The sequence below is a fragment of the Triturus cristatus genome, chromosome 6 (genome assembly GCF_964204655.1).
Source record: "Triturus cristatus chromosome 6, aTriCri1.1, whole genome shotgun sequence".
NCBI lineage: Eukaryota > Metazoa > Chordata > Amphibia > Caudata > Salamandridae > Triturus > Triturus cristatus.
The window spans coordinates 454,295,423-454,308,468 of NC_140589.1; the positions used below are offsets into that span (position 1 = coordinate 454,295,423).

At 45.8% G+C, this 13,046-nt stretch overlaps 1 protein-coding gene across 4 annotated transcripts in view; it reads left to right on the plus strand.

The window, feature by feature from the left end:
- PRIM2 (DNA primase subunit 2) overlaps positions 1-13,046 on the plus strand; it is a 1,241,637-nt gene that overhangs the window by 970,109 nt on the left and 258,482 nt on the right. For all 4 annotated transcript variants that reach the window (XM_085610894.1, XM_085610892.1, XM_085610891.1 and 1 more), the window contains one exon: positions 4,594-4,720. In XM_085610894.1, the coding sequence (XP_085467020.1) occupies positions 4,594-4,720 (127 nt within the window). The remainder of the gene's footprint in view (positions 1-4,593; positions 4,721-13,046) is intronic.

The following is a 13,046-nucleotide window of genomic DNA, read 5'->3' on the forward strand; positions in this document are numbered from 1 at the left end:
CCTTCTTGTACTTGGACACGCCCGCTGCCATCTGCAGGACCTTGTAAGATGAAGACTTCCAGCCGCTCGTGCCAGATGCCGCTACCAACTTACCACCATCCCGAAACTGCGTGGCACTGCCCGTTGCCGAAGATGGAGTGGCATGATCCACCCAGACCCATTGCCCTTGACTTGGCCCTAATGCAGAGTCAAAAGAAAACTGTGAGAAACAAGGAGGAGAACGAGATTCCGGAAAAATAGATTCAAATCCTGAAGAATAACCAGGAGGTTCAGAACTTGACGTAGGGTATATATTGTGAGACAGTGAGTCGGCACCATCCAATTCCTGAACCTCCTCTAACGCTGAGTCTGTTAAATCAACAGCTAAAGTGTTGATATTGTCTTGTAAATATGAGTTGACATACTCCCCAGGCGGGCCCCTAGGCACCGGGGCCAAAAGCACCTCCGGAACGGCTCCCTCCCCTGCAGTACCCTGCACTGGAGCAAAATTATCGTTCGTACTATTGTGCTTTCCTGCTGCCAAAATTTGCACCCCCTCACTGTCATCACCACTGTCACTAGAATAATCCACCAAAACAGCAGAGCGTCCCTCAAAAGGCACAGGAGGCGCAATATTAATGGAAGACATTCCTTGAAAATTAGCAATGTTTGTGAGCACCTTGCCAACGACGTGTGCTCTCTTAAAAGCTGATGTAGGTGCCGGCAAAACCACATTTTCCTTTACCCCAATGTCATAATAACCCCCCCTCCCCCTGCTTGACAGGGAACTTGTTGTAGTAAGGCTTCTGGAGGTAGTACCACCCCTGCCATCTACTCTCCTTCTAGCACGTCCCATGCGGAGAGAAGATACCGCCCTCAACTGACCTGAAGACTTGTCAGGAAGCGAGTGACATCTGGTAGCCTGTGACCTGCTGGCTCCGCTGCGGCGCGCCACGCGACCTCTATGTTGCAGCGTCGATGTTTCCACCTCAGCACGACCCACAGCCCCTTGCGACCGGCTCTTCGCAGGTAAACAAGCTGCCACTGCTTCCGAAACTCCTTGAGCTGCCATCCTCTTCAGGCGTCTCCCCACCGCCGCTAAAACTGTTAAAACACCAGGCTGCAATAGGTCCTCACGACCTGCGTCATAAATAATGCGCAATGCCTCCTTCATAGCCTCGGACTCTGCCGTCCTGAAGCAAAGCCTGAAGAAAAAACACACCAAAAGTAGCAGAAAATGAGGAAAATTGGCAAGGCTTGTGTCACAAAAACGACAGCCTCCCAATCTCCTCACAGAAAAAAACACAGTTTTCCCTAACTGCTGCCTGCTCTGCTCGTGCTGCTAAGCCCCGCCCCCTGCCTGCCTAGAGCACTCACGCGCTGTGTGGACTTTTCCACCGTGCAAAATTCCCCAAGGGGACAGCTGCTCGTGCAGCGATCCCGTTGGGACCCCATCGCACACCCAGCTTCACATCCTGGAAACCACAACTCCCAGAATGAATTTCTAGACAAATTAAGGAGACAAGAGGCCAAGTTCAACTGAAACTGGAAACCCTGTATTCAGCGGTTCGGAAGCATCCAACACAACGAGTCAGGAAAGAGCTCGAGAAAGCAAGTGAGTGAAACGCTACAGTGAGCGCTGTGTGAATAGTTTTAGTCAATGGTGGAACTTTGAAACTAAGATATCGTGTGCTCAATTCATTTCAGCATCCTATACAAAATTACGTGCCACTTAATCAGTCTGGCTTGGATTGATGTCCATCGCCCGTTAAGGAGACCGCAGCAACCCATATGTAAATGCCGCAACAGACGATAACTAGCATTTGTCACAATGTCGACAGCACTTCAAAAGAAGAGAAAGTAAGTTATGTGCCGGCAAACTTCAACATCCAATGCGTCCTATTAGCATGTAACCTTGCAATTCATTAAAATATCTTTCCCTTCTTGTTTTTAGACGGAGAGCCCTAACACTAAAGGAATATCCCCTTTTCCTTATAAAAACACAGGATACTAAGGCATATACTAAACCGCAACAGGTACCCTATTTACTATACTCTGAATGAGATATTGTAGAGCTTTACAAAACAAATTAGGAGAGGAAAGAAAGTAACATTTAAACATTTCTGGGCCTTTCGTTGCTGATCTTATCCAGTCTAAGCCCTGAAGAGAACCCCGATAATCGCCATGGGGCTCTAAACGTGTTGGCAATAATTGCCACTGGGGAAACACAAACTGAGCCACACTTGCCCGTAGGGAGTAGTTTGGTGCAAAATTCTGCCCCGACGGGGCGAAAAGGTGTCCCTTGTGGCTATCAGCCTCTTATACAAAATAATGATTATCTGACAAATCAATTAAGATAACGGCTGCTGTTTATTTTTGAATATTGACTGGATTCACTTTGATTGTCATCCCCTTCATTACGCATTATATGTATTGTATTGTGAGTTTTATGTTTTTTGTAAAAGTTTGATTTACATGTATGTTTATTAATGGAAGCCAGAGGGTCTGTCTTTCAGTATGACATGTTTAAAGGAAGATATGAACATCTAAAAGATATGAGAAGTTAAAAAAAAAACTAGACCATTTAAATCAGAGAATGGCCTGAGTCTGTCTACGCAAAAAGGCAGCATTCTAAGTGACGGCTAGGTTTTTTGTTTTAAAAAAAAGATTGTTTTATTAAGGCATACAGTTAATCAAAGTTGTATAGTTCATGTTTTGTTATCAGTCTCATATTTAGTATCATCATTAAACTGACGTTTTCCTTTGATATGATAACTTGTACACCACAAAATAAACAAACCTTGGCAAATGCCAATAAGTCTGGCTTATAAATGAAAGTACCTAAGTACTCAGTTAAGTAGTCATTCATGCACTCTCACATTGAACTTTGTACTCTTGTATTCATTCATCAGTCCTCTTACGCATTATTGCGTTCACCCTCTGACATAACCTCAGTATGATTCCCACAAATTCAACAACATATGTAAGGTAAAGTAAAAGGATACAAATAGAAAAAGAAAACATGCTGCCATTTGGCATATTCAAGCAATAAAGAAACTAAACATAGCATCATGTGTCTGTCTTGCAGTTGTAGTGTACGTAGTCTATTTTAAATTTCCAGTGTGGCTGCTATGTGTAGAACCAACGTGTTGTCCATCTTGGAATGGTAAAACCGTGATGCACTATAGACAGTAGTTTTCCGTAATTGTCACCTGTTAGGAATTGGGTGTCTGGTGGGCAGAGTAATGCCCCCTGTCCAAGCTGGAACTACAATTGTAGTCAGGGTAAGACAGATACACACCCTAAATTAACCCTCTGGTAGCTTGGCACAGAGCAATCAGGCATAATTTAAGAGGCGTTGTGTAAAGTATTTGTGCGACATTTCAAACAGCGAAAAAGTGAAAACACCACATAAAAAGATACAAAAAAAGAGCATAATTTGATGAACAAAACAAGACCACACGAAGAAAATCCGATAAGTATAATCGTAGTTGTGAATTTATAAAGATTACATTGAAATGTAGTGCTTAAAAGCATACATTGTCAACCGGTACAATCTAGTCACGCTAGACCAGGTCAAATTCAAAAGTTCAGGCTGACCATGATGAAGCACAGGTCTGATACAAGGACCAACCTTGTCCCGCTGAAAAGCACCTTGTTGCGTCATCAATAAAGACCCGATGCGTGGAGTAGAGGACACGATGCCTCGTAGCTGATCCCTTTGGATGTAGGCGATGCGTTAGTTCCGAACCACGCAAGTCGGAAATGCATATTTGTCGAAACTCAAGATGTAGGGGATGCGTTGTCATCGAGCCTTACAAGTCGGATGCGTCAGGAACTGAAAGCAATGTGCTGCGCATTCAGTGATGAGATGTCTTCGGTCCTTGCGGCAGCAGTGATGCATTGGTGGCGAGGGAGATGCTCCAGTTCTTAGTCTCGTAACAATGGCGATGTGTGGATTTTGATAGTTGCAGCACTTTATACCCACTTCCAGGGGCCTAGGGCTGGATTGGCACCACTTGGTAGATCAAGACTTTCATTGATCAGAGTCCAGGTGGTTTAGGCGGTAGGTTGGAAGTCTTTTATGTCCTTGGGCCTTCTAACACGCATGTGCTCAGAGTTAATCTTTCTCACTGTCTATCCACGGGTGACTGTTTCTTGCACTTGCATTTTTATGTTGCATAGAGCAAGTTTAACACCTTAATTTAAACATGATTTCACACTTATGAATGAAAAAAAAAAACCAGTATACGGGGCTCGTTGATTGTAGACCAGCTTTCGATGTATTTAGTTGTTCAATATAAATGTGAATTGTTTCCTAAGTCGGTAATTTCTATTGTGTACTAATGGTCTTCAGGGTGCAACCTCCACTAGCATGGAAGGAGCAACCACTACAGAGTTACTGTCAACGAGTACTAATTTAAGTGTAACTAATTGTATTAGGAGAGTAAAAATGGGTATTCATGTTTAAAAGTAATGTTTGCTAAATCTGCCTTTGTTTCACTTCTATTACATCGTTGAGGAGGCCAGGCAAGTCTTAATTCTTTTTTCACTTTTGTGAAATTCAACTCTTGACCTTGTTTCACTAACTTTACATTTTGCTATTTTTTTCAGTTTGACAAAACCTATTCCTACTCCATTCGCCACAATTACGGAAAGGAAGGAAAGAGGACAGATTATACACCATACAGCTGTATGAAAATTATTCTCACCAACGCCCCAGGCCAGGGAGACTTTCATGGTGAGTTCTTGGTGAAGTGGTATATTTGCATCGTTCAGATGCCTGGAAGCTTAGAGCAGTGGTTCCCAAACTTTTCACTCCTGAGGACCCCCATTGAGTCACTACTGGAATCCGGGAACCCCCAACCACTTTGTATGACTTAAATCTCAAACATTAAAACTGTAATTCGAAGAAAAAAACACACCTGTGTGCACATCAAACAAAGACTGACATGAATTACTAAAGATTTTAGATTGTTATATTAAAAATATTTACAAAAATTGAAAAATCCTAATGGGAAGGTTGGTGCTGTATCTTGCGACTAACTTTTCTGTTTGGTTTTATTTCGCCGCCCGAGGCTCCTGCCAAGGCTGGACTGGAAACCTAAAGCTGCTCTGGCAAATGTTGTCAGACCAGTACAGTGCACAAGTGCAGCGAGTGAGCCTGACCACTACAAAGGGGGCTTTGGGGAGATCTTCCCCCAAGAAAATTTGGGGGGAAATGGTGCATTTTACAACACATTTGTCATTATATATTAAATCGTATTAGCTTTTAAAGCATAGTAAACAATGACCTTACTATGCACCAGGATACAACAATCTTTTGTCAATCTTCAATGATTTACAATCTTCAATGATTCCCTCACTACTACCCTCCAACAGTGCCTCTCCTCTCTCCACAGCCCCATGTATTTAATTTATTTTATAGCACCTCCCATACCACTGTAGGGTGTAATAGCACTTTACATCACACACAAAGAGAGACCATGAATCATAAGTGTGTAAATCAGTGAGTAGAAAATGTTACATAAGGCGAAGGGGACTACAAGGTGTAGGATTCGCATGTCATCCATACTGGTAGGTATTTTTTAAGAGTGCTTGGTCTGGAGAAGCAGAAACTCAGGATTCGGAATATAACACAGGGATTAGCATTGATTTTAATAATAATGATTTATTTCTACCCAAACAAACCTTTTTAGCAGCATCGGGATAATGAAAGACTGGGAAAAAGCATAACTTACTAACTTGTACTGTGCAGTTTGCATGCAGCTCTTTGATGGCAGTTCGCAGCTCATTGTGCTAGACTACGATTGGAACTTGTGAACTGCACAATAAAAAAAGAATATCTGTGGCAATAGCAGGAACCCACTGAGCTGTGCACAAAACAAAATACTGTTTTTTTTGGGTTTTTTTAAATGCATGGTAGACATTCTTTGTAGCAGGCATATTAACCACCAGCGCTTCCTAAGATGAGTCAAAGCTGCCACTGGACAAAACCTCCATCTCTCTACAGCAGGTACATTAATCACCGGAGTTATCTTGACACTTTTATTGCTACCCAAAAACGGTTTTTTATTCAAGGAACTTTGCAGTGCTTTTAAAACTGCTGACTGGGGACCCCCTAGGAATGTGTCACGGCCCCCTGGGGGTCCGCGGACCCCAGTTTGGGAACCACTGGCTTAGAGGATTGCTTAGCGAAATAACTCTAATATATGTTTTTGAAAAATACAAGTTTGTACATTTTAGGTCAGCTCTCCAAATATGAAATCTTTAGCCCTAAAAAACACTCATTCCTTGCTAACCCTTTTATTTGGCAACCGATATGTTGTCTTTTACTTGCTGTGGAGAGTTTATTTTAGCTGTATAGACTTCTGCAGTATAACTATGCTAAACGAAGAATTTTTGAATGACTTGGTTGGGTGGGGGTAAGGGGACTATGAAGGAAGAAATTGAGTAGGTTAATTAAGAATCCTAGAGGATATACCCACCAAAGGTGACGCAGTAGACTTCAAATGTTAGAGTCTGATAATCTAAAATCTGATGAACTAAGGTGATGTGGCTTAATTGAGAAAATAATTTTAGAAGCAGTCAGTTTTCTTAATTGAAAATAAAATGATTTCATACCCAAACGCGACGTTTGGGCAATGCTCAACTGTAAAGCCAGTCACTAATGCAGTGCAAAGAACCAGATCAGAGGCTTAGTGAAGTGTACATTTGGTGAGAGATTTAATTAGAATTTTCTGGCTTTAGCCCATCAATATCAAAAGTTAGTCCTCAATTACAGGGCATTGAATGAAACCTTTGCCGCAAATGCCCGTTTGCATAATTTCACCACAACTGGCATTAAGATTTAAATGTTGACAAGGATGTCAATAGTTGCGGCATCATCTTTGAAAGGTGTAATAAGTCTTGTGGGAGCAAGTCATCTCTGATGGCAAAGGTCCACTTGTACCTGAATTGAAAAGAGTAGATAGTAGTTGGGGGGGGGGGGGGGAGGGGGGGTGGAGGGGGAGGGCTGGCCTCTACTTAACTCTCGTGAATGATTAAGTGTGTTGGAGAAAAAGTCTAGAAGCTATCTTATGCTTATGATACAAGATACCCAGGAATAAGCACTTCTAATAGAGACTTCTAGCTGTAGATTCCTCACCCTTTTAGGTCTCGGCTAGCGAAGGCTGCGCTTGCGCAGTCTCGCTTGCGAGATTTAATGTTTTCAGTAGTGGGGCTTGAACCCGCCCCTCTTCTCCATTGGCTGGCCTCTTAAATGCAGGTCAGCCATTGGAGAAGAGCTTTGTCTGTCGACACAAGCCCCGTCTATTTCGGATTCGGGGGCGTGTTTTTTCGCTTCTTTCTCTTTTTTAAGACCCGCCCCTTTTACACTGGTGGGCGTGTTTGTATTTTTTTTTTTTTTTTTACAGGGACGTTCTCGTGTTTATTTTATATGATCCGAGGAGGAAGGCAGGCGCGATGGGGCGGAATGCAGCCTCGGCTCCCAGTTCCCGCAGCCTCCTTTGTTCTCTGCTCGGGCTCTTCACAGCTGAGAGGGAGTCCCATTGCACAGATGCCGAGCCGAGTCTCCAGGGGGAGGAGGGGAAACGAAGAAGGTAAACAAGCACTCCAGCTAGTGAGCTACGGGTGCACTGCAGAGTTTGGCGTGGACTGAATTTTACCCAAAGGTTCAGAAGCTTAAGAAATGCGACACAGAGCACCCATTATGTGACTATGCTGTAAGCACAGTGCAAGTGGCATTAAAATACAACATATTTCCGGTTCTCGGCTCCTCAAAACTGTTCTCGCGCTCTGTTCTTACAGCCTACCTCACCCTCCCCTTCCCTTGGAAACCCGTGGCCAATGGCAATCTTTACGTGGATGAGGGCGACCTCACGGCCAGAGCGACCGACTTTGCGCTCGGAGGACCGTGTTTCAGTCTTGGTGTCAGCTATTTTTTTTTTTGCATATTTATATAGCGCGAACTCGACCCGAAGGTATTGGAGCGCTTTACATAGCACCGTATTTACATTACACATTCAGGCACGGGGAGATTAAGTGAGCCGGGAAGGAAGGCAGGCGCGATGGGGCGGAATGCAGCCTTGGCTCCCAATTGCCGCAGCCTCCTTTGTTCTCTGCTCGGGCTCTTCACAGCTGAGAGGGAGTCCCATTGCACAGATGCCGAGCCGAGTCTCCAGGGGGAGGAGGGGAAACGAAGAAGGTAAACAAGCGCTCCAGCTACGGGCGCGCTGCAGAGTTTGGCGTGGACTGAATTTTACCCAAAGGTTCAGAAGCTTAAGAAATGCGACACCGAGCACCCATTATGACTATGCTGTAAGCACAGTGCAAGCGGCATTAAAATACAACATATTTCCGGTTCTCGGCTCCTCAAAACTGTTCTCGCGCTCTGTTCTACCTCACTCTCCCCTACCCTTGGAAACCAGTGGCCAATGGCAATCTTTACGTGGCGGAGGGCAGCTTCATGGCCAGAGCGACCGACTTTGTGTGTGGGAGGCTCTATGTGTGTGTGTGTGTGTGTGTGTGTGTGTGTGTGTATGTGTGTGCCTCTGTGTGTGTGGCTCTGTGTGGGTGGCTTTTTTTGTAGGTGGCTCTATGCGTGGGTGGCTCGGTCTGTGTGTGGGTAACTGTGTGTGTGTAGGTGGCTCTGTGTGGGTGGCTCTATTTGTGTGTGGGTTGCTTTAAGTGAATAGCTCTGTGTAGGTGGCTGTGTGGGTGGCTCTGTGTGGGTGGGTGGCTTTGTGTGTGTGGCTCTGTGTGTGGGTGCAAATGCAATAGGTCTCGCATTTGAGAGAGATTAAGCTATTGACATTGTAAATAACAATGCCGTTTCTTTAAATGTTTTAAAAACAAAAACATAAACAAAAATAATGCCATGAGTAATGCCAATAGCTCTAACTTTAACAATGCCGAGACCATTGCATTGTAAATGCTTGTTAATATTTCCTAGCCACTAGACTGGATTTCAAAACTTTTCACCAGTACCTCTGTGTGCCAGAAGGTGGCGCCTTGCGGCTCAGCTCTTACTCATTCCGTTCCAGAATTTTTTTTTTTTTTTTTAATTTTCTTTATTCGGTCTGGTCGACAGTACATACCATGTTGCTAATTGTTTTTTGTTTTTTTTCCATCAGAACAAACTAGAAACAGTTAATGCTCATTGATAATACATTTTACAAAGTTATACAATTCCCAGCTGCCCGCGAATTTTCCATCTCTTCGTTGCGTGACATCAACATTCTCAACACCATAAATTATCAGCACACCATTTTTGTAATAGGATATTACAATATTTGGCACCTGGAATTTGGACAGCGGACACAACAGTTTTCCCTGGATAACAGAAAGAAGGAGAGGCCACACCCGAGTTTCATCTGAGTCTGGACAGTGCAATCTATTTATATATCTCCAGTGTTTTCCTGCTTGGTCAGAAGATATTGTTTCAGTGGCTCCCAAAAATCTCGAGGTCTCGACAGGAGAGGCAATTCCTCCGAATACGTCTCCATGGTTTCCCTGCAATATGACATGTCCGTGAGCCAGTCCTTTAATCTAGGCGGCCGTTTACTACCCCATCTAATCGCTACCCGTCGTTTTGCTAGTAATAGTGCTACCGCCAGGAACTTTCGCCTCCTCAGAAGTTTCAATTTATATATCTCCAATAAACATATCAGAGGCGTATTTGGAACCTGCTCCGCAAGCATTGTGGTTATCACCCCCATACCGTTCCAGAAAGTATGTGCAGGGCCTTTCTAGGCACCACTGCTGCGTGCGATCAGTTCTTTTCTTTCTGCACCTTCAGACTCTAATCCAGTGCTCCCTCTGGTACTTCAGAGACATTTACCGTAATGTTTTGCAGCCAAAATTGTTCGGTCTGTAAGGGATGTTGCCCCCTAAAATGAAAGGTTTTAAGCCATGTTGGGGCTGTTACAAACAAGTGTATGTGGCATATTTCCCATCAGGGGTGCCTGTTGTGTTTGAAGTCAAGCCACAACTCAAAAGCCTGCAGGGACTGGGTGTAAATGAAGCCGAAGGCCATCAGGGAATGAGAAGGGAAACTACATCGCCAAGCATAAGAAGACTTAGTGGTGGGGACAGTTCCACGTCCCACTCTGTGTCTAAATCATGCACTCTGTCCCGTTCCCGGAGCTATCTCAGTCGCTTCAGAGGTCGGTCTTTGTCGCGCTCCAAGTCCTCGGGTAAGCGCAGAAACCACAAGAAGTTTGTTTCCCTTTTTGTAAAGCTCATGGCTGCCCAAGGGCTTTACAGACCTGGATGAGAGTGCTATAAGAGAGGATGGGCAATTGGAGGTTACAATGGGAACAGCCAAGCCTTAAGCTTCTTCTTCAAGCAGTCTCAGCTCCTGGGGCACAACTTCGGGACCAGTTGTGAAAAAGATCTGCCTCCCCATCTTGATCTCTTAGTTGTTGAGGTTCTAATAAGACTGTCTTGTGCAGACCTAAGACATCTTATCGGTATATATGGGAAGATGAGGTCTCAGATTTTTTGAGGACGCCTGCCATTCATGGCGTTTTGAGCCAGGCAAAGTGATTTAAACTTGATCCCGGCATCAATGGGTAGCCAGTGGAGCTGTTTTAGGGATGATTTTACTGATTCGTGCCTTGGGATTTTGAGCAGTAACCTGGATGACGCATTTTGTGCAACATATTTTGGTTAGCTCAAATAGAGGGAACTGCCATAATCGAGGCCGGACACCACCAGGGATTGAATCCCATTTTTTTCAAGTTCCTAGATTAGTCCTACGATCTTCCGGCTCATTCTAAAAACGCCAAAGCATGTTGCGGCTAGTTTTTTAGCTTGATTGTCCTTTGTTAGTGCTTTGTCCAGCCACATACCCAGGTTCTTTTTGGAGGATTTGGGGATAAGAGGATGTCCAATGTACTTCGGCCGGCTAATCACAGGCCTGGGACAAGAGTTATTCCCCATCAATTAAGTTTTATTGCCATTTATGTTTTGGCATCAGTTGGCCATCCAATTCGACACCGTATCCAGATAGGGCACTAATTGATGATGTTTTGAGTTCGGGTAATTCACAAATGAGACCACCAGCTGTGTCATCCGCAGCCCATTTTCACCAGTGGGCGCATTTACTGGTTGAACAAAGTGGGACTGAGGGACGAGCCCTGTGGGACTCCACATATGGCTGGCATTGTGTCATCACCCTCCGCCTGGGACGACTCTTGGTGGCCCCCTGCCCTGGGCGCCACCCCCAAGCCTACGGACCACGCACGCAACCTGGGCTTCATCCTGGACTCCTCCCTCTCAATGTCCAGACAAGTCAACGCCGTCTCGTCTTCGTGCTTCAACACCCTGCGTATGCTTAGAAAGATCTTCCGGTGGATCCCCACCGAGACCAGGAAGACGGTCACCCAGGCCCTCGTCACCAGCCGGCTGGACTACGGGAACACCCTTTACGCCGGCACCACCACCAAACTCCAGAAGAAACTCCAACGGATCCAGAACGCCTCAGCTCGACTCGTCCTGGACATCCCCCGCCACAGCCACATCTCCGGACATCTGAGAGACCTCCACTGGCTCCCCGTCAACAAAAGGATCACGTTCAGACTCCTCACCCACGCACACAAGGCCCTCCACGACCTGGGCCCCAAGTACCTCAACAACCGCCTGACCTTCCACCAGCCCACCCGCCAGCTCCGATCCGCCAGCCTCGCTCTCGCCACCGTCCCACGCATCCACAGAGTCACCGCCGGAGGAAGATCCTTCTCCTACCTGGCGGCCAAGACATGGAACTCCCTCCCCATCCACCTCTGGACAACCCAGGACCATCTCTCCTTCAGGAAGCAACTCAAGACCTGGCTGTTCGAGCAGAAACATTCCCCCCCCCCTGCCCCCCCCCCAGCGCCTTGAGACCCTCCGGGTGAGTAGTGCGCTATACAAATGCCGTTGATTGATTGATAGATTAATAGTGTTAGCGAGACAGACGGCTTCCATGCTCTGAAGCAATCAGTCCATGAAAACGGAGGTGAGCCACTCTAGGGCTTTGCCTTGAATCCCGACTTCCCTGAGCCTTCTTAACAGAATGCGGTGGTCTACAGTGTCAAACATCGCACTTAAATCCATGAGCAGAATTGCGGTCGAGCCCCCCTTGTCCAGGATGCTTTTAAGCTCCTCGGTGTCCACCAGGTGAGCCGATTCAATGCTATGCTGTGGGCAGAAACCCTTCTGTGTCCGATGTAAATAAGGATTCTTTTCCAGTAATTAGGATAGCATGTGATTGACGAGTTTCTCAAGTATTTTTCTTAGGACAGGCAGTAATGAGATACGATGATAGTTGCGCAAGTTGAAGTGGGATTCTGCTCCCTCGTGCCACTCCCATTTACCAGAACTGGCGCAGGGTTGGCACCAACCTTCTCGATCTCCCTCTGGAAGTCTACTGACTATGGAGAAAATTCTGTAGCTGGTTCTGACACAACCTGACTTTTAGGGGCCTTCAGCCATGACGCGTCAGATTGAATAGCTATACGCAGCCATGCTCCTGCTATATGGATCCCTGCTGCCTCCCTCTGGCACGCCAAAGGAGCCGAGATGCTTTCCACTTGGGATACCACAGGTGGGTTTGCCCTCGAAGCCAGCTGAACCCTTCACAATTACCTTGCCTCTGGCTCGTGTTCTGACTCCGCTGCTGGTGCCACAACCCACACTGGCCCTAGCACGTTGACACCCATGCCTACTTTGCCAACTTAAGAAGTGGCTCTGATTATCCGTTCCAGTGCTGGTCTGACCTTGGCCGATGTCATACCTGAATCCAGCACAGAGTAATCTCCCTTCTTGGGATGCCCAAGTATTTGACCCCCCACTCCCCAACTGGGAGGTGAAAGCTAATGTCTTGACGGAAGACCTCTAATGTGGCAAACTGCTTCCTTGCCCCTTCTTCGCTTTAAATGAGGCACTTACAAATACCTTATTATGGGCTTGGGTTAAACCTTGCTCTGGGTTCTCAGTCAATCAACAAATTGCCAGGCGCCATCGCCCTGCCAATCGGTTAATGCTAACTGTTTGTTGAGATACTATTCACACGCTCTTTGGGA